General features: G+C 39.7%; 1 protein-coding gene across 4 annotated transcripts in view; it reads left to right on the top strand.

Moving 5' to 3' along the window:
* Positions 1-25065, top strand: part of ST6GALNAC3 (ST6 N-acetylgalactosaminide alpha-2,6-sialyltransferase 3) — a 614185-nt gene that overhangs the window by 523208 nt on the left and 65912 nt on the right. Inside the window, exons 4-5 of one of the 4 annotated variants that reach the window (XM_065910813.1) lie at positions 5534-5627; positions 11430-13208. The exons of 2 other annotated variants lie outside the window; for them this stretch is intronic. In XM_065910813.1, coding sequence (XP_065766885.1) covers positions 5534-5627; positions 11430-11513 — 178 coding nt within the window. In that variant the 3' untranslated portion in view covers positions 11514-13208. Of the gene's footprint in view, positions 1-5533; positions 5628-11429; positions 13209-25065 lie in introns of those variants that run through there. One more of the 4 variants, XM_065910829.1, reaches the window with a different exon arrangement.

Here is a 25065-nt window from a genome sequence, read left to right as displayed (position 1 = left end):
CCATCTGTATGTCTTTTTTGGAGAAATGTCTGTTTAGGTCTTTTTCCCACTTTTTGATTGGGTCGTTTGTTTTTCTGGTATTGAGTTGTATGAGCTGCTTGTATATTTTGAAAATTAATCCTTTGTCAGTTGTTTCATTTGCAATTATTTTCTTCCATTGTGAGGGTTGTCTTTTCACTTTGCTTATAGTTTCCTTTGCTGTGCAAAAGCTTTTAAATTTAATCAGGTCCCACTTATTTACATTTGTCTTTATTTCCATTACTCTAGGAGGTGGGTCATAGAGGATCTTACTTTGATTTATGCCATCGAGTGTTCTGTCTATGATTTCCTCTAAGAGGTTTATAGTTTCTGGACTCACATTTAAGTCTTTAATCCATTTTGAGTTTATCTTTGTGTATGGTGTTAGGAAGTGTTCTAATTTCTTTCTTTTACATGTAGCTGTCCAGTTTCCAAGTACCATTTATTGAAGAAGCTCTCTTTTTCCTATTGTATATCCTTGCCTCCTTTGTAAAAAATAAGGTACCCATAGGTTCTTGGGTTTATTTCTGGGCTTTCTATCTTGTTCCATTGGTTTATATTTCTGTTTTTGTGCCAGTGCCTTATTGTCATGATGATCATGGCTTTGTAGTATAATCTGAAGTCAGGAAGGCTGACTTCTCCAGCTCCATTCTTCTTTCTCAAGACTGCTTTGGCTATTTGGGGTCTTTTGTGTTTCCATATGAATTGTGAAATTTTTTGTTCTAGTCCTGTGAAAAATGCCATTGGTAATTTGATAGGGATTGCATTGAATCTGTAGATTGCATTTGGTAACATAGTCATTTTCACAATGTTGATTTTTCCTACCCAGGAACATGGAATATCTCTCCATTTGTTTATATCTTCTTAGATTTCTTTTAGCATCTTATAATTTTCTGTGCACAGTTCTTTTGTCTCCTTAAGTAAGTTTATTCCTAGATATTTAATTCTTTTTGTTGCAGTGGTGAATGGAATTGATTCCTTAATTTCTCTTTCTGATTTTTCATTGTTAGTATATAGAATTGCAAGTGATTTCTGTGTATTGATTTTGTATCCTGAAACTTTGCTAAATTCACTGATTAACTCTAGTAATTTTCTGATACTATCTTTAGGGTTTTCTATGTACAGTATCATGTCATCTGCAAACAGTGAGAGCTTTACTTCTTTTCTGATCTGAATTCCTTTTATTTCTTTCTCTCCTCTGATTGCTATAGCTAGGACGTCCAGAACTATGTTGAATAACAGTAGTGAAAGTGGACACCCTTATCTTGTTACTGATCTTAGGGGGAATGCTTTCAGTTTTTTACCATTGAGAATAAGGTGTGCTGTAGGCTTATCATATGTGGCTTTTCCTATGTTGAGGTAGGTTCCTACTATGGCCACTTTTTGAAGAGTTTTAATCATAAATGGGTGCTGTATTTTGTCAAAGGCTTTTTCTGCATCTACCGAGATGACCATATGGTTTTTATCATTCAGTTTGTTATTATGGTGTATCACATTGATTGATTTGCATATCTTGAAGAATCCTTGAATTCCTGGAATAAACCCAGCTTGATCATGGTGTATGAGTTTTTGATGTATTTCTGAATTCTCTTTGCTAAAATTTTGTTGAGGATTTTACATCCATGTTCATCAGTAATATTGGCCTACAGTTTTCTTTTTTTGTGTGTTGTCTTTGTCTGGTTTTGGTATCAGGGTGATGGTGGCCTCATAGACTGAGTTTGAAAGTGTTCCTTCCTCTGCAATTTTTTGACAGAATTTTGGAAGGATAAGCATTAGCTCTCTTCTAAATGTTTGATAGAATTCTCTTGTGAAGACATCTGGTCCTGGGCTTTTGTCTTTTGGGAGATGTTAGATCACAGCTTCAATTTCAGTGCTTGTAATTGGGTTGTTCATAATTTCTATTTTTCCTTGTTCAGTCTTGGAAGATTGAACTTTTCTAAGAATCGGTCCATTTCTTCCAGATTATCCATTTTATTGCGTTATAGTTGTTCTTAATAGTCTCTTCTAATCCTTTGTATTTCTGCTTTGTCTGTTGCAACCTCTATTCATTTCTAATTTTGTTGATGTGATTTTTCTACCTTTTTTCCTTGATGAGTGTGGCTAACAGCTTGTCAATTTTGTTTATCTTCTCAAAGAACTAGCTTTTAGTTTTATTAATCTTTACTATTGTTTTTGTATTTCTTTTTTCATTTATTTCTGCTCAGATCTTTATGATTTATTTCTTTCTACTAATTTTGGGTGGGAAGTTGGTTTTATTCAGTTGTTTTAGGTGTAAAGTTAGGTTATCTATTCGATGTTTTTCTTGTTTCTTGAGGTAGGATTACATTGCTATTATCTTCCCTGTTAGAACTGCTTTTGCTGCATCCCATACATTTTGAGTTGTTGTGTCTTCATTGTCATTAGTTTCTAGAAATTTTTTGATTTCCCTTTTGATTTCTTCAGTAACCTGTTGCTTATTTAGAAACGTGTTGTTTAATCTCCATGTGTTTGTGTTTCTTACAGTTTTTTCTTGTAATTGATATCTAGTCTCATAGTATTGTGGTCAGAGAAGATGCTTGATATGATTTCAATTTTCTTAAATTTACTGAGGTTTGATTTGTGACCCAAGATGTGGTCTATCCTGGAGAATGTTCCACGTGCACTGGAGAAGAAGGTGTATTCTGCATTTGGATGGAATGTCCTGAGGATATCAGTGAGATCCACCTCATCTAATGTTATCATTTAAGCTTGTGTTTCCTTATTAGTTTTCTGTTTTGATGATCTTCCCATTGGTGTGAGTGGGGTATTAAAGACTCCTACTATGACTGTGTTACTGTCAATTTCTCCTTTTATGTCTTAGTGTTTGTTGTAGATATTGAGATGCTCCTATGTTGGGAGCATAGATATTTACAATTGTATGTCTTCCTCTTGGATTGATCCCTTGATCATTATGTAATGTCCTTCCTTATCTCTTGCAATCTTCTTTATTTTAAGGCCTATTTTGTCTGATAGGAGGATTGCTACTCCAGCTTTCTTTTGCTTACCATTTGCATGGAATATATTTTCCCATCCACTCACTTTCAGTCTATATGTATCTATAGGTCTGAGGTGGGCTTCTTGTAGACAACATGTGTATGGGTATTGTGTTTTCAGCCAGTCTGTGTGTTTTGGTTGGAGCATTTAACCTATTTACATTTAAATTAATTATTGATATATATGTTCCTATTGTCATTTTCTTAATTGTTTGGGGTTAATTTTGCAGATCTTTTTCTTTTCTTGTATTTTTTCTTGGGCTATATAAGTCTCTTTAACATTTGTTGTAAAGCTGGTTTGATGGTACTGAATTCTCTTAACTTTTGCCTGTCTGAAAAGCTTTTTATTTCTCCATCAATTTTGAATGGGACCCTTGCTGGGTACAGTAATCTTGGCTGTAGAGTTTTCCCTTTCAGTACCTTAAATGTATCCTGCCATTCCCTTCTGGCCTGCAGTTTCTACTGAAAGATCAGCTGTTAAGCCTATGCAGTTTTACCTTGTATGTTACTCAGTTCTAATGAGATAAATGAAACTGGAGCCCATTATACAGAGTGAAGTAAGCCAGAAAGATGAAGACCAATCCAGTATACTAATGCATATATATGGAATTTTAAAAGATAGTAATGATAACCCTATATGCAAAACAGAAAAAGAGACACAGATGTACAGAACAGACTTTGGGACTCTGTGGGAGAAGGTGAGGTTGGGATGTTCTGAGAGAACAGCATTGAAACATGTATATAATCAAGGGTGAAACAGATCACCAGCCCAGGTTGGATGCATGAGACAAGTGCTCAGGGCTGGTGCACTGGGAAGACCCAGAGGGATGGGATGGAGAGGGAGGCGGGAGGGGGGATCAGGACGGGGAACACATGTAAATCCATGGCTGATTCATGTCAATGTATGGCAAAAACCACTACAATATTGTAAAGTAATTAGCCTCCAACTAATAAAAATAAATGAAAAAAAAAAAAAGAAAAAATTTTTAAAAAGAGAGGAAACAAAAAAAAAAAAAAAAAAAGAAAAGCTCCACAGAACTGCAAAAGCCCAACATAGAGGCAGAGGTTTATTAAAAATTAATAAACATTAAAAATTGTGACAGAGGAAAAAATGCTCAAAACTTAATTGGATTTCTTAGTGCCAATTAAACCAACCACTACAATGGGGTGGTGGGGGGGAGAGAAAAAAAAGAAAAAAGAAAAGAAAAAAAATCAAAATGAATCTACAGAACAAGTCAAAAAACAAGAATAATAAATGTTTTCTTGAGTCACTGCTATCAGTCCTTTTGATCGCTGGGAGTCACAGTCCCTCTCCCCTCCCTAGGATGTCCTCCAACACTGTGCTGATCTCTGGGCCTGCTGTGGTGCCAGCTCATATTCTAATCTGGTCCTACTCCCATGTGTTCTTGTGTCCAATGTCCACAGCTATCAGAACTACTGTGTTTTCTTTTGTGGGAGCTCTCAGTGTCCTTTTATATATTCCATAGACACAGAATCTGCCTAGTTGATCGTGTGGACTTAATCTGCAGCTTGTACAGCTGGTGGGAAGGTTTTGGGTCTTCTTCCTTAGCCACACTGCCCCTGGGTTTCAACTGTGGCTTTATTTCCACCTCTGCATGTGGGTCGTCCCCTGGGGTTTGCTCCTGAGGCTGCCCTGGAGGACTTGGGTTTGCCCCTCTGAGGACCAGGTGAGGAGGTGGTGCAGCTGCTTGGGTCACAGGGGTTCTGGCAGCACCAGGTACCCAGGGGAGTTGCTGGCTAAGGCAGCAGGAAATATAGTGCCCTAGAAGGGTATGGCAACCAGTATTGACCAACACACTCCAGTATTCTTGTCTGGAGAGCCCCCTTCCTTGACAGAGAAGCCTGGCAGGCCACAGTCTACAGGGTCACAAAGAGTTGAACACAACCGAAGCGACCCTGTGAGCACAGACGCAAAACTTTTTTACCTCTGGCAGCCCTGCCCCAGGGAGAGTTGAGCATGAAGGTGGCGCATCTGCTTGACTTGCGGGGACCCTGGCAGTACCAAGTGTGCAGGGACACGGACTGCCTCCACCGCAGGAGTTATGGCCCTATCAGAGTCTTTTTTTGAGTCTCTGTAGCTGGCAGTCAGAAGGCCTCTATGGCTGGTCCTTCTCCGCAGCTCCACCTGTTCAGGCCCTTGGAGGGCTCCCTTGCCTGGGGTCGTCCTCTGTTGTTCAGCGCATCAGGCACATAGAGGTGCCCCCTCACTAAGGTCCTACTCTGTAGATTGGCGCATCAGTCAAAGGAGAACCCTGGGTGGGGTCCTATCCGTAGTTCAGTGTGTTGGGTGTTTGATGGGCCAGCCTCTCTATTATTCAGCTGCTGATGCTAGGGTGTGGGGAGAGAGAGGCTATGGTGATGGCTCCACCCCCTACGTGTGACTCAGCGGTATCGCCTTGCTTCCATGGCTGCCTGGCTTTCCTCCACTGGCACTTCCCACCACGATCTCCTCCCTCACATCCTCTCGATCTGTCTCTCCACAGTCAACATCAGCCCTTGCCCTGGGTTTGTGCCACAATCCTTAAACTCCAGCTCCCCGCCACTGTGCCTTCCAGGGCACCTACGTCCCTGTCCAGGGTATGTATGACTGCCACAAGGACTGTCTGATTCTCATTCCATTTAGGCTCTCACAGATCAGCTGTTTCACTCTCAGCCGTAAATGTTTCTCCTCTGACTCAGACAATTGCCCTGATGTGGGGATCAGACCCCTGCTTCAGGTCCCCCACCCATCAGGGCAGGTCCAGTCCTACTAATACTCCTGTTTTCCCTCTGAGTTCCTTCATCCTGCTGAGTTTTGTATAGTTCTATATATTTTTTCCACACTGGTCAGGTACTCCTGCCGCTCTCAGCTGGTGTTCTGTGTGCACTTCTGTGTCTTAAGCTGTATTCCTGATTACCCATGGAGATAGATGTACTCCATGCCCACCTACTCTTCCACCATCTTGTTCTCTGGTCAATGTTTTTTTAAAGGAGGGAAGATTGTCCTAGGAAAATATTTTTGAAGGCTTTCTTTCTTTTCTGATCTGTCATGCTTTATTTAATTTGTTCTCATTTGAATCTTATCTAAGCAAAATTTGTTCATCTTCCCATTACTCTGATTTTGCTGACAAAACTGTAGAATGGAATGCATTTTGACCCCTCCAAGGGAATTGTTTTATAGAAGGGCCATGCTAGGTTTCCATAGCCACTGCACCCTTCAGCTGGGAAGGTAACCTTTAGTGAGAGCTATGGCTTCTTAATCTTTTAGTGGTAATTTCTCTTGTGAAAATGGGGCCTGATAGAATCTTGGCTCACTAATTCATGCCATGTGGGCCAAAATTGAAGCATTAAAATTTCATAGATATAATATCATTTATAAATCATGTCATAAAAGCATTCATTTCCTGTAGACCTTGAAAACTAGGCATACCTTACTCCAGCTGTTGCTTAAGAGTTCATTACATACATGCCAGTAATTGTGAAAAATAAAGCTATGGTAAAGGAGGGGGATATTTTGTATCAACACCCTAAGATCATCAAGGTACTGTCTTTTCCCTGTAAACACACTGCTCACATCAGTGGTGATGTAACCTGCAAGCCTGCCTCCATGCAATGATAGAGCACCACAGAGTTGTGTTCATAGGTCAAGCAATTCCAAGAGGGCAGCTTTCTCATTTTTTATGACCGTATTCTGCTCAGATGGAGAAAGAGACTATTTATTACTTTCCTCAAGTTTCTCTCCTATAAAATTTCAATATGTTTAGTGGTAAGCACAGTAGACTAATTAAGTAGATGGTCAACATTTGTGACATTTCAAAAAATGACAGACACTTCTTTTTGTTGTAGCAGATGGGAAGTTGATAATCATTTAAGTTACAGAAATAATTTGCCCTAGTTTACTACTCAGTTTTTTGAAAATTATCTTTGGCTATGCCTGGATAAAAATCCCTTTGTTCTTATAAAATAGTGGAAATTAGGAAAGTCACATGGAGGTGTTTCTAGGAGGTGTATGGTACATGTTTGGTTGACTTGCAGATGCTAATGGATATATAATCATATTTGCCAACCATAAAACCTCAGTTGGTAAAACACTTTCAACTGCAATAATCCACCATTCTTGAAGCGTGCTAATTTGCTCTAATAATGCAGACGCCCCTAAGAGTTTCTACGTTGTATAAACAACTAGTTGTGGTAAGCAATCAGATGCAAGAGGCCATTATATAATAATCTGGGTTTTGCTGCTTTTCAGAAGTTTAGGGAGTGGTGGTGTTTACTTGCTTGTGTTTCCTTTTAAAAATTTATTGTGTTAGCATTTCATAGGTCAGTATTAAGATGGATGCTTTGACCTGTGATATGAAAAGTTAGGTGAACCATCTTTTTATTGCTTGATTTGTTGGAAGAGTCTATATGTATTCAGTTTTAAAGATTAGCCCCAGGAAGCTTGGAGCTGCTCTGCAGTGTGAATTCCTAAATCTAGTGCCTTTTCTCCAGGCTGGAATTGACCTAGACACAAATATTTGGTAGTGTAGAATTCCCTTCATCGTTGATACCTGTTGTTCACAATCACATGGACACACTTTATATATGCTACCTACCCATGCCTCATTTGTCTAGTACATAATCTGATACGTGATTTTGTGCTAATTGGAATATTGGTATATTTGTTTTCAGCCTGATCTCAGCCTTCTTCAACAAGATGAAATACATTGTCAAGCAGAATATATCAAAATGATGTATCTCAGGAGTTATCTATGCATACACATATTTGTGTGTACAGGGACATAAACATTTTATATATTCTACACAATACACTTTGAGAGAAATTTCCTCTTTTCTTTCTGTCATGTTTACATATATTCATGTACTTCATGTGGTATACTTTGGCCCTGAGAAAACCAGACCATTAGGTGTATGTTACCTTGACTGAAAAACTTGATCTATTAATAGCTTAAAGTAGCAACTTCCTGGTGGTCTTTTGGGTACATGCATTTTTATGTCTACTTATTTTTTTCCTCTTTATTGTGGAGAATTCCAAACAGACACAAACATGAACAGAATATTATAATGAACCTCTGCATATCTATCACTGGCCCCCCAAAACATCAGCTAATCAGTTTATCCTAACTCATCTTCACCATTAGTCACATTTCCCAAACTCACTTTGTATTATTTTGAGGCAAATCCAGGGTCGTATACTTTCATTATTTTATTTCTAAATAGTTCAGTTGTTGTTGCTTAGTGGCTAAATCATGTCCAACTCTTTTGCAATCCTGTGGACTGTGGCCTGCAAGTCTCCTCTGTCCATGGGATTTCTCAGGCAAGAATACTCTTCTGTCTGTGGGATTTACCAGAAAGAATACCCAGGCAAGATTTCCGAGGCATGAAATGGAGTGGGTTGCCATTTCCTCCTCAGGGGACCTTCCGACTCAAGGATCGAACACACTTCTCCCGCATCACAGGTGGCTTCTTTATCATTGAGCCCCCAGGGAAGCCCCAAGTGGTTCGGTATTACTTCTAGAAGATAAAAACTCAGTTTTTATATATGGCCAGAATACTAATACCACACTAAAAAATTAAATACATTAAAATAAAATAAATAAATTAATTAATTAATTAAAGATACATGTTTCTATCATAAAGTATCCAGCCAATGTTTATGTCTTCAACTATTTCATGTGTCATAAGTATTTATACCTTTAAAAAAGCTGGATCCAAATAAAGTTCATATATTACATTGATTGATATGTCTTTAAGATTCTTGGAAATAGATACATACTCCTCTCCTTTTTTTTTCATTTCAGTTCATTTGTTAAAGATACTTGGTGTCCTACACCTTCTCTCAGTCTAGCTTTTGCTGATTGCATCTTCACAGTATAGTTTAAACTGTCGTTTGATCCTGTTACTTCTATAATTGGTAGTTGGATCTAGAGATTTGACCATGTTCAGATTTGACTTTTTGGATAATATAGCTACATATCTGATATTGTCTACTTAATAAAAAACAGATATAATAGGTCCCCTACATATGAGCTTTCAAGTTGAGAACTTTCAAAGATGTGAACACGAGCACTCATGTCCAATCACTTAAGTTAGTTTACGTGTCTGTCACACATTGTCATGTGTGTTCATCCTTGACCAGTGATCGTGCTTCTGTGTTCCTTACAGTACTATATAGAGTACAGTAGTACAGTGTCTTCTTTTCAAGCCCAGGATGCCCAGAAGCAAATGTAAAAGCACTGATGATGTAGATGGTACTGCTAAGAAGCACCAAGAAATAGCAATGGAGATAAAGTGAAAATAATTGAAAGAGTGGAGTAAGGAGGAAAAATGGTAGACATCTGTCATTCTTATAACATTGAGCTTCTTGCTATGCAACACAAGGAGCTTGCTAATGAAGACCTGATAGAATTAGAGGCCCAGAGAAAGGAAAAAGAGAGACAAAAAGAAGTAACTGAAGAGCCAAAGAGATTAATGATGCAGGAAATGGCAAGGAGGTTTTATTTGTTTGAGGAGGCATTGTTAGTTTTTCTGTGTGTGCTTTTTAAAAAAGATTTACTTATCTATTTTTGGCTGCACTGGGTCTTGCTGTCCACAGGCTTCTCATTGTGGTGGCTTCTCTTGTCCAGCATGGGCTTTGTTGCTCTGTGGGATGTGGGATCTTCCTGGACCAGGGATTGAACCTGTGTCCCCTGCATTGGCAGGCATATTCTTAATCACTAGACCCCCAGGGAGGCCCCACTGTTAGTTTTTGAGGCACAGGATCCAAAGTAGAATGGTACGTGAACATTGCAGCAGCTGTTCAGAATCCAATCCAGGACTACTGTGTCATCTATGATGAGAGAAGAAGTGTCACTACTCAGACATCACTGGATTGTTTTTTCAAGAGGTTGATAGAACTGAGTTCAGCAAGTAGCGAGAACCTGTACCATCAATGTCGGACGTGAGTGAAATTGCAGCTTGCCCTCCATCTCCTATTCCTGATGATCCTTCAGCTCTACCATCGCCCATCTCCTCTTTCTCCTCCAGTCAGTAACTCTTCTTACCGGTTCACATGATGCCAGCCTCTGTGTGCCAGCTGTTGAACTGTACTACTCTACTTTTCAAGATACTATATTAAGATTAAAAATATTTTACTTTTTGTGTTTGTTTTTATGCATTATTTCTATGAAAAGTATTATAAACTTATTACAGTACAGTACTATATAGCTGACTGCATTAGTTGGGTACCTAGGCTAACTTTGTTGGGCTTATGAACATGCTCTTAGAATGGAACTCATTCATATGTAGGGGACTTACTACAATGAAAGTAACTTACTACATTGTTTAAGACACTAAAAGGCTTCCCTGATAGCTCAGTTGGTAAACAATCCGCCTGCAATGCAAGAGATCCCAGTTCGATTCCTGGGTCAGGAAGATCTGCTGTGGAAGGTATAGGTTACACTCTCTAGTATTCTTGGATTTCCCTTGTGTGGTTCAGCTGATAAAGAATCTGCCTGAAATGTGGGAGACCTGGGTTTGATCTCTGGGTTGGGAAGATCCCCTGGAGAAGGGAAAGTGTACCCACTCCAGTATTCTAGCCTGGAGTATTCCATGGACTATATAGTCCATGGGGTCACAAAGAGTCTGACACGACTGAGCAACTTTCACTTTCACATACTTAAACAATTTCTAGTTGTTTCTTCGAAAGATGTTAACTGTTAGAGTTCAAAGCCCAGATCCACTAATTCATTAGAGATTACAAATTAGTGATTTTCGTATTTTCTTATTCATTCTTCATTTATTAGATGTAATATTTCTACAATCAAAAATATTCCCCTTAATTACTCTTTGGGTAACAGTGGTACAGTTAGTGTTGAAAAGAGACGATAAAATTTTCATTCCTTTATAGTTTTCAAAATAATGACTTAGCTCCCTGGCATTCTTTATCAGGGCCCATTATGTTTTTTATATCATGAAGAACACAAGCATTTAAAATTTATTGAAGTATTTCTATCCGTTATAGTTATTATCCTTATTGATGCTCAAACTGTCCCATCTTTGCCCAGTAGGAGCTCCTTAGAATTGGCTATGCTCTTTTGACACATTTATGTCTACTATTCACTCTCTCGCAATTTTGTGTCTCAGAGATTCTGGAAATGGTCACTCCCTCCCCATTTTATTCAACCTGCCCTATCCCATTTTCAGTTTATTCCAGGTGTTCTGCCACACGATTTCAACTCTGGGATAGCTTCTCAAGGAGCTAGTTTTTAAATGCAAATGACTGAGATACACAAAAGTGCCAGAACACATTAGTTTTCAACAACATGTCTTATTCTTCTCACATTTTCATGTTATCTTAGGGAAGCAAATTCACCTGGTGTTTAGAATTCTTATTTTTTTTTTCTTTTGTTGATCTCTCAGTTCCAGACCGCAAATTGCTATGGTCTTCTGTGTCTCCTTCATCACTGCCTGCACCTGGTAGCCACCGCAATACTTGTTGAATGAATCAATGATGAAAAAACAGATGAAAAAGATCCACAGTCTCCTTTTACTTTCAGGAATAAATTCAGCTTTAGATATTGTGCTGTGAAACTGAGCACTGTATTAGCTGGTGAGAGAGAGTTGATACTACATGAGCAGGATGAGAATGGATTTCCTGAGCCATTTGGCAGGAGGGCTTCAACAGGAAACTGTCCCTCGTAGGAGAAACATTCCCTGTGCAGTCTTTCAGATGCTAATTTTGACGAGCACCAAAGCAAGACGCATGCTTTGGAGTGTTATGGGACTTTGTGCCAAGAGGTTGAAATAATTTAGTGAATCTGAAGGGGGTGGAGATAGAATAGAATTATGGTTGCTTTATCCATTTCTTCTGCTCTGTTTAGGTGATTTATCTATTCTGATTTCCCTGAATTGTTCAGTGCCGAGATTTCATGGAAATAGGTGTTCTAAAAGCCACTAAATATTGTTTTTTAATTACCTCACGGCCTCAAAGGAACAAGTAATCCTCATCTTCTTTTTATTGGCACTAAAATTCTCTATAACCACTATCTCCCATAAAGATCATTCTTTTTAAAGCCTTGTTTCTTCCTAAGGAATGTTGATTTTCTACATAGATCACTGCAGAATGGAGTCGGGCAAAGAATAATCATTGTCATTCAAGTCAGGGCTTCACAATATATCCGGGTGCTAAGAGCCACTCTAATTGGAAAGAGTCCATGTGTCATAATAAAATCATTTATCCCCCAGACAAAGATAGCAATAATTTTGTAACACGTCATGTGTCAGTGCTTACATATAAAGTTGGAGAGCAATCTTGAATGGTTTCCTGTGTACTTACTAAATCCATGCTTATCATACATCTTATTCCTTAAATCTGTACTTTACAGACAGATTTTTATTGCCTTCACTCCGAAGGTAAGTGATTTTTGAGCATTTAATCTCAACAAGTTAAGTTAAACCATCTATATGAAATGGACATTTTATTGGTCCAAGCTATTTGAACATTTGAACATTGGCAATTTTCTATTTTTTTCAACCTGAGTGGACTTTCATGAGCCCTCAGTCACCCTGGAGATAAGTAGGACCTAAAGAAGAGGATGGTTGATGGCTCATAAGGTAAAGAATCTGTCTGCAATGCAAGAGACCCAGGTTCAATCCTTGGGTCCGGAAGATCCCCTGGAGAAGGAAATGGCAACCCACTCCAGTATTCTTACTTGGAGAATCCCATGGCCAGAAGAGCCTGGCAGATTCACGGCTGAGCAACTAAGCGTGCATTTATATCTATTATTTACAAATACACACATATATGCTATGATTGCTAATATACCAAGGCACAACTCTTAAGGCGAGGGTCAATAATATAATGGGTATAAATCTGTATTTTGTATTTGCTCCCAGTTTCTAAATTGTTTAGTTAGTTCTGTTCAGATCATCACAGCTTTAGTCCTGGCACTGTGACTAGCAAGAAGCTTGACCTTGGATGGGGATGTGTCAGTTCTGTCCCGTTTCTGCTGCATGCTTGTGTTTGCATTGTAGTATTTGTGTCAATCTGTGGTTTCTTTGCAGGTATATCTTTAAGCCCATTGTGCACTTTCATAGGGCTAATTAATAAAAAATTAAATATAAAAATAAACGTATAACCCAATTTGAGTAGACCACTTAAATCAGAGTGTGTTGCAGTATGCTGAATGTTAATATGCTGACTCTCTGACATATGGATGCGTGATGCTGCCTCCGTGATGTAGAATGTTACATTTTAGTAGAACTTCATTTCTAATTTTTCAAATAAAAAATAGATATAAATGAAAGGTTAAATGTAATCAGAATTTTTTCCACCCACATGCGATCTTTCCACATGGCTTGGATTTCTCACAGCGTGGTGGTTGGGTTCTGAGAGAGACTCGCAAAATCAAGCATTCCAAGACCACAGGCAGACGCTGTGTGACTGTGATCTGGCTTTGGAGGTGATATAGTATCACTGCGACCATCCTTTGTTAATTAAAGCAATGACAAGTCTACCCAGATTCAAGGAGAGAAATATGGACCCCTCCTTTCTACGGAAGAAATGCCAATTTGTCCAGTTGCCAATTTGTGGCCACTGTTTATAAACCACCATGCTGCCCTGTTAATGAGCCCCATGTATTTTGTCTGTAATAAACAGTCATCCAAGTTTACTACCTCTCGTGATAAGAAGCTCATTATTACAGAAGACAAACTATTCCTTTTTTGGATAGTATGAAATTTAGAAAACTTTTCTCAAGTTAAGTGATAATATACTGTTTCATAATTATCAGATTTTAGTCCTCCTTCTGCCCCCTGGAACTGGGCAGAGCTTGTCAGTTTCCTTTTTAGTTTGAAAGTAGATTTCAAATAAACCTTTTTCTTTGGATGCTCACATTCTTAGTTGCCCTAGTTAAGTTTTGTATTTTTCCCATGACCTTTAATCAACAATAGTTTATTCTTAACCCTTTTTAAAATGCAGCTAAATTTGAACACATGTTTCATTTAGTATTTGCCCCTTGCTACAAAGTTATTTGCATATGAACTGGGTTTCCCAAAGAAAACATATGTATTTATTGAAGAATTAATTAAAGCATATTGCTAATACATAATTTTTAAGATCCTTGGAATGCCAGCATACTCCAAGCCAGTGAGAGCTGGTGTGGCAGACTGTTCTATATGCTTCTAGGAGCAAATATTCGTGCCCCATATGGCAAATAATCTCAGCCAGCGAACATACCACAGCATCATATTGAGTTGAAAGTGTTCAGCAATGTGCGTTATATACCCCTCCGAAGCCTCTCCTTTTGCCATATATTTTTGTGTTCTGGTGAATGGCTTCAAACCATAATGGCAGACAAAACATATGCAGGTCTGCTGCGGATGAGGCAAAGAAACAGGAAGAGTATCATACTGGGTGTTAACAAGCAGGGCTTCTAGCAACTTGAGGAGCTTTTGATGAAAAGGTCAAGGTAGCAGATGGTAAAGATCAGCAGGAAATTAGGGATTGGTGTAAGTCCTTTTGACATTCTGAAGGGCACTGTAAAGCCTCCCTATAGGATTGACCAACAATTGTCTGAAATATCGCTAGAAGAAACCAAAGCTAGAGCATGTCATAACTCCTAGTGATTTAACAAAAATGGAAGACTGCTTGCCTGCATATAATGCTAAGAACTCATCTTCATAGGGCCTATGTTCTTAGGAACATGTGTGATTCAGTTGGTAATTTATTTTCAGAAATACAGGCCTCACACCAAAAAGCATAATTCAATATTCTAGGTGAGTTTTGAACAGAGAAGGCTGAAGGAGAATTGACTTTGCTAAAATATTAATATTTTCCATCTATTATTTCAGTTGGATTTAAGTTTTTTAAATAGCTACTTTATACCGTTGACCTATCATGAATTTTTTCAATGAAGACCTCCCGATCCTTTTCAGATGAAATTCTGCAAAGCCAGATTCTCTTCCTCATCCCTGTTCTAACATTTTATGTGATTGTGGTGGTGATGAAACCCAGGACTAATGTTTATTGGGCATTCATCATGCTCTAGGCACATTTAAGTGCTTTCCACTATCTCAGGAAATCTTCACAACAAACCTATGAGGCAGCTACTTATATTCTCCCCACCTTGGTATGGAGAAAGTTATAGAAGCCAGGCAGATAGGTCTTACAGCCAGCAAATGGCAGAGTTGGGATCAGTATAGCACTTGTGGTGATATCAGATATTGAACATGCCATTTATGACATCAACTATCCCTCCCAGTTTGGGTTGTATTTGTAAACTCCAGGAAGACACGACTTTATGTGGGACACTTCTTGCTTGGTTGACAGAAATGTTCAACAAATGAATGAATGGATATGTTATGAGTCAGTCAACCACGAATCCACTGAAAAGCATATGATAGTCCAGTTCCTCTTGATGCAAACCAAGTGTGTCACTCTTAATGTGTAATGAAAATTATTTATTTTAATCTGTGATTCTATAATTATGTTGCAGTTTAGTCACCAAGCCATGTCAGACTCTTTTGTGATCTTATGGAGTATAGCCTGCCAGGCTCCTCTGTGCATGGAATTTTCCAGGCAAGAGTACTGGAGTGGGGTGCCATTTGCTACTCCAGGGGATCTTCCCAACCTAGGGAATGAACCCACATCTCCTACATTGGCAGGTGGATTCTTTACCACTGAGCCACCTCGGAAAGTGAAAGTGGCTCAGTTGTGTCTGATTCTTTGTGACCCCCGTGGACTATACAGTCCATGGAATTCTCCAGGCCAGAATACTGGAGTGGGTAGCCTTTCCCTTCTCCAGGGGGTCTTCCCAACCCAGGGATTGAACCCAGGTCTCCCACATTGCAGGAGGATTCTTTACCAGCTGAGCCACCAGGGAAGCCCTTCCATAATTATAAAATTCCATAAAAACATCCTTCTGGGAGAGTCAGTAGCACTGAGGCAGAGCAGTCCTCTTTTTCAGGGCATGTTAGATGTCTCTGCTTTCCAAATATTTTAAAAGCTAGCAGCAACCTCAGGCATGAAATTATTTAATGGGCAGCCCTAAAAGAAAAATCAAGCTTGAAAAAAAGAGCATACAAGAAATCCTATTTCCGACTCTCAGTGGAAAGCGCCATGGGTCCTGCCAACTTTAGAGAAATAAGACACCCATCACTGAAATTATGTGTCAGAAGAAACAAAACCAAATTACGCAACTGAGCTTTCTCAAGGGTGGAGTGAGGAAGGGAATCTTAATAATTAGTTGTAGTAGATTGTTGAAAATATTGCCACTCCTTCCTATGGGACACCTCTCTTTGGAAAGATGATACATCCCCCCACCCCCATCCCACTTCTCTGATATCCAGTTTGGACACTTGACTTTTTTGAGGCAGTGGCATGTACACAGAAGTGATGCGTGCCACTTCCAACAGAAAGTTTTCAGAATCCTTATGGAGCATACTGTCACATGGCCTTGTTTTCTGTGACAAGGTCAGCAAAGTCCTAAATATGAGGATTCCAGTAGCTTGAGTCCTGGAGTAAAGAACACATCTAGCAAACCCATTATGGTCATGTAATACCAGCAAGAGTTGTTAAGTTGTTACAAGTCACCCAGCACTTGAGGCTGTTTGTTACCACCTCATGCCTTACCCAAGATGATGGATACTTTAGTGCCTGTGCTTAAGGAGATCTGAACTGATGCTGGAGAAACATGTTAGGCATAAAAGAAGAACAGCACCTTGCTGTCCCAGCCACATTCAGCAAAGGAAGGACCCAGCACAGAGACCATCTCTGAGGGCAGGACTGGACAGCCTGGGGATCGAGGCATACGCAGAGCAGATGAACTGCCAAGATCGGAGCAGGCCCAAAGCTGAGGGCCTGGGAACACTGTTAATGAAGTTAGTATCTTCCTGAGGAGTGGCAGAAAGTAAATAACATTTATTTCTCCTAATCTTATTGCTTCTTTGCTATTAATCAACTGATTTCATAGACCTTCCTTTGAAATACAATAGCTCTCTACCACCTGTGAGCACCTCAAAATCACCACAATACCTTAAAATCAATCAGATACCAGATGGATTTTTATTTTACTTATTTGTGGTTAAAATAGTAGATTTAGGTTTTGCATCTGAGAGTTGGCTGCAGCATTAAGAAGTCAAAGGTCTGGAGCACCCCAAGGCCCCCTCATAAATCTATAGGTCGACTCCACTTCAATCCACTTCAAATATTTGGCTACTAATTAAATTTCATTGTACAAAAGATTCTGCAACCAAAAATGTATAGAAAACCACGGCCTCAGAGAAGGCCATGAGATTATTTCAGCTATGTGAACTGATTATCATCAGATTCTGCGGACTCTGTTCTGGTCTCTCCTAATCGCAACCCTTCTTTTCTGAGCATGTGACAGAAGAATCATCGCTGCAGAGATAAATATTCATGTGTGTTGCATTTTGCTCACAGGCACTGTATAAACTATATTTAGAACTCTGAATGTTGAGATGTACTGTGTCAACACTGAAATTTAATTACTGAGATGGACTTTAAATCCATGTACCTTCTTGCACTGTGGAGTGAATATTACCTCCTGTGTTTATTCATTCTCCTTTATGCTTCCGGAGGAAAGGGTTGCAATCTGTTTAACGAGAACACCCACCTGCCCTTCTCTTCCTAGTAAATGAAATGAGCTCTCAGTTTCACGACTCTTTTATCTTTGTATTGTGAAAAAGAAATATTGTCTTGCTAAACTCTTTGGACACTTCCCAATATGTGATATCTCCTTGCCACTCCTATTATCACTCATTCTAGTAATAAATGATAATGTTCATTGCTAGGATTTGTAAAGCTCTGTCAGTTAGCCCATTATTTTAAGCTCAGGTTAAGGTAAGGAATTTAGATTTATATGAGCCTGGTGCAGTTTCATTAGGAACCAAAAGCATTTTAATTTTTCTCTCACTCTATGCAAGAGACTTTATACATCTTAATGTTATATGAATCAGTGTTTTAATATTTCTTTCAAATGTATCTATTCTCTGTTTGCTATTTACTGTCTTTGTCAAAGTCAATGAGCAGGAAAAAAAGTATCTACATGGTAACTCAGGAACTACTGCCTTCTTGGCCCTTATATAATAGCTAAGTGAATGCTTTTAAAACTGAAACTTTTCCTATCCCTGTATAGGATTTTTATTTTTAAATGAATATCATAAACCTTAGGTCTGAAAACTAACAGAATTTTTGCATTTACCTGATGGCCTGTAGCCTTTATGTTAGAAAGTATGTCAGTTTGCTTCCAGTTGGTTAGATGAAGCAATTCTTTAAAACCGAAATGGAAAGATTTCTGTTATATTTCAGCAAGCGCCAGATACGAAGGCCAGTTTAGGTGGATTATTATTAGAATGATTTTATATTAGTCTTGAAACATGGGACAAAATAAGCTGTAGGAAGTAGATACAGCCCCCTAAATGAGAAGAGACAAGGAAAGAAATGTATTTGATTATCTGACACCAGTTCATTCTGTGAGATGGAAGGCTGATTAGAAGTCCCGGCACTGGGAGAGCATATTGTGTGAGTCCCGGTCAGTGCACGGTGGGCATGCACATGCCACTGGCTGGCAGGTGTCCACGAAGGCCTTCCTGCCCATCCAGTTCTCCTCAGCTTCCCTCTGCGTATGGCGCTGTGGCTGGCTTTGAGAAGGCTGGTTAAAGGGCCACATTCCTTAGGCGCTGACACCTGGTGTAAGTGAGGAGCAGCCTGCTGCCCTGCTGCTCTCTTCTGGCCCTGGGCTGTCAGAAGGTGTAATGGAGCATGTGTTTGGACACAAAATTCAGTTCAAATCACACCTCTCTGACTTACCAGTTGGATGACTCTGGGCAGACAATCTCCGAATCAGTCTCTTCATCTCTAAACTGGGGGTTCCCATGACGATTAAATGAAATAATCCAGAAAAAGTGTCTGGTCCAATTCCAGACATACAATGGACTCCTGATAAATGGAATTCGTGAAGACACCCCAACCCTCTGGCAATGAGATTCAGATCTAACTGAGTTTCAGCGGCACAAGAGAAATGGCAGGTGGGCAGGAAAGGGAGGCTGGGATTAACAAGAGGCAGGCTCTCAGCACCAGAAGATGCAGACAGAGCCTGTTGCTGGTTGTGGCAGCCTGAGCTCATCAAGAGCATCCACCAAGGATGGTTTACCTGGGCCTCCAGGAACCTGGAAAGCATACCAGGGGCACTGTGCTCCGGCCAGCCTGAGGAATGCCAGAGAGGGATGGAGGTAGGGTTGACTGATGCGGCGAACACATTTTGTTCCTCTCCATTTTTACCTATAGATATTCTGCTCCTTGCTAGACACTGATCCTAAAAATGAAGGATGGACTTGGTAAATGCTCAGTGGTCATTAGTACCTTTTTTGTTTTAAAGTCTGTCAAAAGAAACAAATTTAAACAATAAAAATAAAACATTCCCCTATAATTTTTTTAAAATGAAACTATAGTCAAATAAAGTGCACAATGCCACCGTCTTCCACTTTTAGTACCTCCCTCTTGATCTCTGCTTTTCTATCACAGCAAACTTCAGCATCTGTGTGTTAAACAGGACACAAGAGATAGGTCAGTAATAGTCAATAGACATCTAAGGAGAAGAGAAAGTTAACTGACTTGCAAAGCTGATAGCACAGAAGGAATGCGCTTGACACTTGCCATGGGTGGGAGGCTGGAGTGCAGCACGTGTGTTCTGGTTGGCTATTTGCCTGTTTGTCCTTAGGTCCATTTCCCTCCCTTCCCTGCTTTACTGTTAATCACAGGAAACACCTTTTTTCAGGTTCCCTTGACAACCAAATTCTGGGTAATTTTCATCAGCAAGAGGTACTAGCAGAAGACTGGAGGATGGGAGGACTGAGAAAGCAAGGTATTTCTCCCAGTGCCTTTGGGGGTATTTCCGGTAGACGCTGTTTCTCCTTTAGCTCTACCCACTCCCCAGGGGACAGCCCTTCCCTCCGTGGCCTCCAGCTTCTGCTCGGCAGCCTCCATAGTGGTACTCGTTCCAGCCTGAGTATACTGATTTCTGGAAATATCACTTCCTGGGGGTATTGGCTTCCTGCTGCTGCCTATATTTGGGATGTCTCATCTTCCCTTGATTGGCTCTTCATGTCTTTCTGTGTAACTAATTCCAGTGTTAAATTTTCTCTACTTGAAGTACAGAGTGGTTTCTTTTTGTGTCTAGGCCCTACTGATACATTACACATGGTGATAGGAACCTACTTCTGCCCACAGTGATTCCATTAGAATGGGAAAGCTAATGTAGTAGACGTGTGTCTACACAGCTCTGAATAAAAGCAAAAATGCATGAATAATGCACCAAAACGTTCCATCATAACAAAGCACTGCTTTGGTCTCCAATATTCCCTGCCATTGGCAAATATCTATTTGTTATTCTGAGGACTTATCATTAGGGCTAAACTCTTTCACATGATAGTCAGACACTTCTACAGGAGCCTGTAAGAAGTCTGTATTTTTCCAGGTGAGGAAAGCAGCCCTGAACTGAGGATTCCTTTCACCCTGTACTTTCTAACATATAGTTCATTCCTACTCACCAGAATGCCCGCCCATTGCCCTGGTGTAGAGGTTTTGTCTGGTGGGCAGGACAAAGTGCCCTGACCTGGTTTTCACTCTCTCCTTCTAAGTGAGAAAAACTGGAGATTTTTATCAAGTGATTAGGGGAAGAACTGGGTAATTTTTGTAAGAATTCAGACAGTAGCTGATAAAATGGGCCATTAAAATAATTCATGTCTGAAATTCAGCATTAATATGAAGCAACATGTCAGGTGGCTAGGGCTGACGTTTCAGAGCTCTGGTCCTAACTGCACAGTTGCCTGAATAATATTCAGAGAATCCACCTGAAGCAAAGGGAACTAAAGACTGGCTTAAGGGTAGATTAAATTATTATTGAAGATAGCAAAATTCTACCAGAAACAGATAAACTGGGCATTCAGGTATTTAATGACTTAGAAACAAGTTCTTGCTTGATGACCAGCGCTCCTGCATGCATAGAGCTTTTTGTCCACACCAAGTTTGGCAACAGGGAGCAACAATACTCCTTACTTTCTCTTGGAGGGGTAGCAGGTAGATTCCAGTTTTATTCTTATAATCCATTTTGTATGGTGGCACCTGCCTTTTCACTGGGCTAAGTACCCTGAAAACTGGGCATGTATTTTAGTCATCTCTGGCTGAATCCAGTGGCAGCTAAGAGCAGGATCAGCAAAGCGACCTTGGAAAATGTATTCAGTGTGGCTAAGTTATATTATGGGCTTCCAAGGTGGGGCAGTGGTAAAAAACCGACCTGCAATGCAGGAGATGCAAGAGACGCGGGCTTGATCCCTGGGTTGGGAAGATCCCCTAGAAGAGGAAGTGGCAACCCATTCCAGTATTCTTGTCTGGAGAATTCCGTGGATAGAGGAGCCTGGTGGGCTACAGTCCATGGAGTCACAAACAGTCAGACAGGACTGAGCACACATGTCTCACATTCCTCACATCAAGTCATGTCATGTGGTACGTCTGTACTCAAGAGGTGCCTCTATTTCCACCTCCAATTCCCTAGGGTTTGTGGAACCCTGTGCAATCAAGACCCACACTTTACTGAGGTTCTGAGCAACTGCTGAATGTGACCATCTTTCACCTGCCATTATGTCTCAATGCCTTGTACTAGCAAAAGACCTATCCATTCTATAAAGGAATAAGATTAGAATTTTAGGAAGGCTATAAAATATTGCAACAATAAATTTTTCAATACCCAGTTGTCAGATCTGTTTCACTACATTGCAAATACCAGATTACTTTTTTAATTATTTCAAACTCACGCTGGGAATTATACAAGAACCATACATTAGGGGAGAAAATAGGCTTACCTTTTCTATTGTCAGACTTCAGGCACCCACATGGATCTTCATGGTGGAGATTTTAGCAGCTCTCTTAATACTGAATTATTTCCAATCAGGGTTGAGAGATTAAAAAAGATGAACTCTCTGTGGATCCACTCAATTTTTTAAAAACTCATGTTTAAAATTAATAATTTTCTTGGGCATTCAACATTGAATAATAAAGCTGAGCTCATTCACTTCAAGTTTTTAAATAGCTCTAGATTAGTTCTGTGATACAGGAAACCAGTAACTGTCCCAGGATTTCATCCCTGATTGTGTGACCTTAGTCAGGTTATTGTTCTCAGTGTCTATTTTTTTCTGGAAAATGCAGGTGATAATGGTGTTTACCTTGAATAATTATTATGAGGATTAAACTAGATCATTTGTTTGTCATTCAACATCTCCTACATAACAGGCATGGAGCCTCTCCTTGTCGAGCTTATGGTTTGGAAGAGGAAATAGAAATTAGTCAAATGATTGCATGAATAAATATGATTACAGGTAGATAAAGTCTAAGAGGATAGCTGATGCTATAAGAATACATGACAGGGGGCCTTTGCTTAATCTGGGGAGAGGTGGGGCTTAGAGAAGATTTTCTGAAAACATGCAAATGAGTGAAGATATGGGGATTATTGAGTTAACTAGATGGAGTGTCTGTGTGTCTATGTGTCTGTGTGTGTGTGTAGGGGAGTGATATTTCAAGCCTGTGCTCATGTTCCCTCCCACCCCCCTGAGAAAACTATTATTTTCTTTCTAGATTTGTTTATTTTTATTTTTCACCAAAACAAATTCTATTTTTATCTGGAAATTTAGGGTGTCACTTTGACAGTAAGTGTTTATGTGGGTCCTCTGGTAATGGGTCTGTACTTTGTAAAGTGAGAGGCTGATGTGCATGAAGCCCATGTATCCTGGACACATATGATGGACAGTATTTGTCATTCATTCAGAAAACATTTTCCAGCCATCTACTCCTGACAGCCCCTACTCCATACGCTGAAGATACGGAGATGAAGGACACACAGCCTTTGTCTTCAAGTACTTCAACCCTAGAGTTTAGTGAAGAAAAGAGATACCAAAATATGTATTTATAATATGCCATATCAGAGCTATGTGTGTTTGGCAATATATTCGGTAGCACAGAAAGATCCTGGCTGCCTCTGCCTGAGAGAGTCAGTGAAGACTCCCCAAGACATGCATTCCAGAACAGGTTGTACAAAGATACCACAACTGTATACCCAGAACCTGGAAAGTGTCTGGTGCTTTGCATCTAAACAATAAATGTCAGTTTAATTTACAAATGGCACAATACGGAGCTCTATAAGTTATTCTAAATGGTTCATGTATATCATGTGAGAGTCAACTTCTATGTATGAGGCCAGAAGTGTAAACAAGAGTAAATTGGTGAAGATTTTCTTAATACAATGTAAAGAATACTAGCCTTGGTTCTCTGATTTTAGTGGTGGAAAGCAATGGAAGTATTGTAAGCAAAGATAATGACATAAAAGCTTTGCATTATAGAAAAATCACTGTGGCAGCAGTTTAGAAGATAGATACGTAGGAGAAAAGGTTGAAAGCAGAGAGACTAGTCAGGAAGTGATGATAGTTGTCCAGAACAGGGATGATGAGGTTCTAAGTGAAAGACAAAGAGGATGAATTTGAGAAACAAAGAAAAATCCAGCAAGAGCACGTGGAGTTAAAGGAGAACAAAGAGATGGAGATGACGAGGAAATGCTTCTGGCTACATGAATGCTGAAAAACCTTAACTGAGATGAGGGTACAGAAATGCAAAAACAGTTGAGACAATACACAAAGAACAGTTCAGGGCCTGTTATTGATGAGGAACACTACGCACAGGAGAGATTATAAACTTACATATTTATTAACTCCCTTACTCACTTAGGGAAGGGAAGGCATCAAACAGAACCTTGGAGCCCTCTGTCTCTCGCTCCATCCCCTCTCTACTCTTCTTCATCTCAGACCTCCTGGTCCCTCCTTCTGAGTCACTGGAGACCTTGTGAACTGGCTCACAGCCTTTTTTCAGCCAAATTCTTGCTATTACACAGCCATTGTCTTCAGACAAATTAGTTACTATGTGTTGACCTTTTCCAGACAGGAAAATCAGAATAAGTGCTATGTGACATCTTGCCCCTGCTGGCCATCCACCTGGGGATGTAGAGAAGAGGGAGATGTGCCTCATGTAATCTGGCAAGGCGGGAACTGAAGTATCATGTCTGCTCAGTTGCTCAGTCATGTCTGCTCTTTGTGACGCCATGGACTGTAGACTGCCAGGCTCCCCTGTCCATGGAATTCTCCAGGCAAGAATGCTGGAGTGGGTTACAGTTTCCTACTCCAGGGGATCTTCCTGACCCAGGGATCAAACTCATGCCTCCTGTGTCTCCTGCATTGGCAGGTGGCTTCTTTACCACTGAGCCACCTGGGAAGACGAAATATCAGACAGAGAAGCAAAAAATGTTTTATACAGCAGATTTCCTTTTAAAAGAACTACTCATTTCCTCACATGCAAAAGATTTAAATTTTGTGTGTTGTCCTCATTCTTTTTTTTTTTTTTAATGTGTATCCACTCACAGTTGCTAAGTTGCTAAGAATTAAAACTGTCAACATGATTTCTTCTAAACAACTCTCTGGGAAAGCACTTAAAGCTTCCATTTATAATCCATGTGTAACTTAAGGACAAGAATGGAGGAATTATTTTTGAAAGAAAGTAATCAATGAATCATTTATCAGTTCTCCTGCCCCTTGCATAACATATTGTAATTAGTATGATGTCTTTGTTGGCAAGTGATTATCAGACGAAATGCAGTATAGAAGCAAAAGAAGATTCTGTAAAGAACTGTATTGTTTTGCAGAGCTAATGGTGATGCTATCGCTGGAATTTTATGTGATGACATTGTTAATTTTTAATTTGATCTCCTTACTAGCAACAGGGTTATTAGCTCCTACCTTGAGTTCTTACTGCCCAAACTAGATAATGAAATCATGGCATGGTGAGCGTTTTGAAATAACTATTCATCTTATTTAGATGAATAAAAAACGAAAATAAAAAGAGATCCAAAGCTCTGCTGGCCTTTAACAGGGCACGGTGTTAATAAATTAAACTTGGCAGAACAAAGTGATATTTTATAAACTATCTTTCTAAACTACT

This window comes from Muntiacus reevesi, chromosome 1 (genome assembly GCF_963930625.1).
Source record: "Muntiacus reevesi chromosome 1, mMunRee1.1, whole genome shotgun sequence".
Classification (NCBI taxonomy): Eukaryota; Metazoa; Chordata; class Mammalia; order Artiodactyla; family Cervidae; genus Muntiacus; species Muntiacus reevesi.
This window is presented reverse-complemented; position numbering and strand designations above follow the sequence as displayed.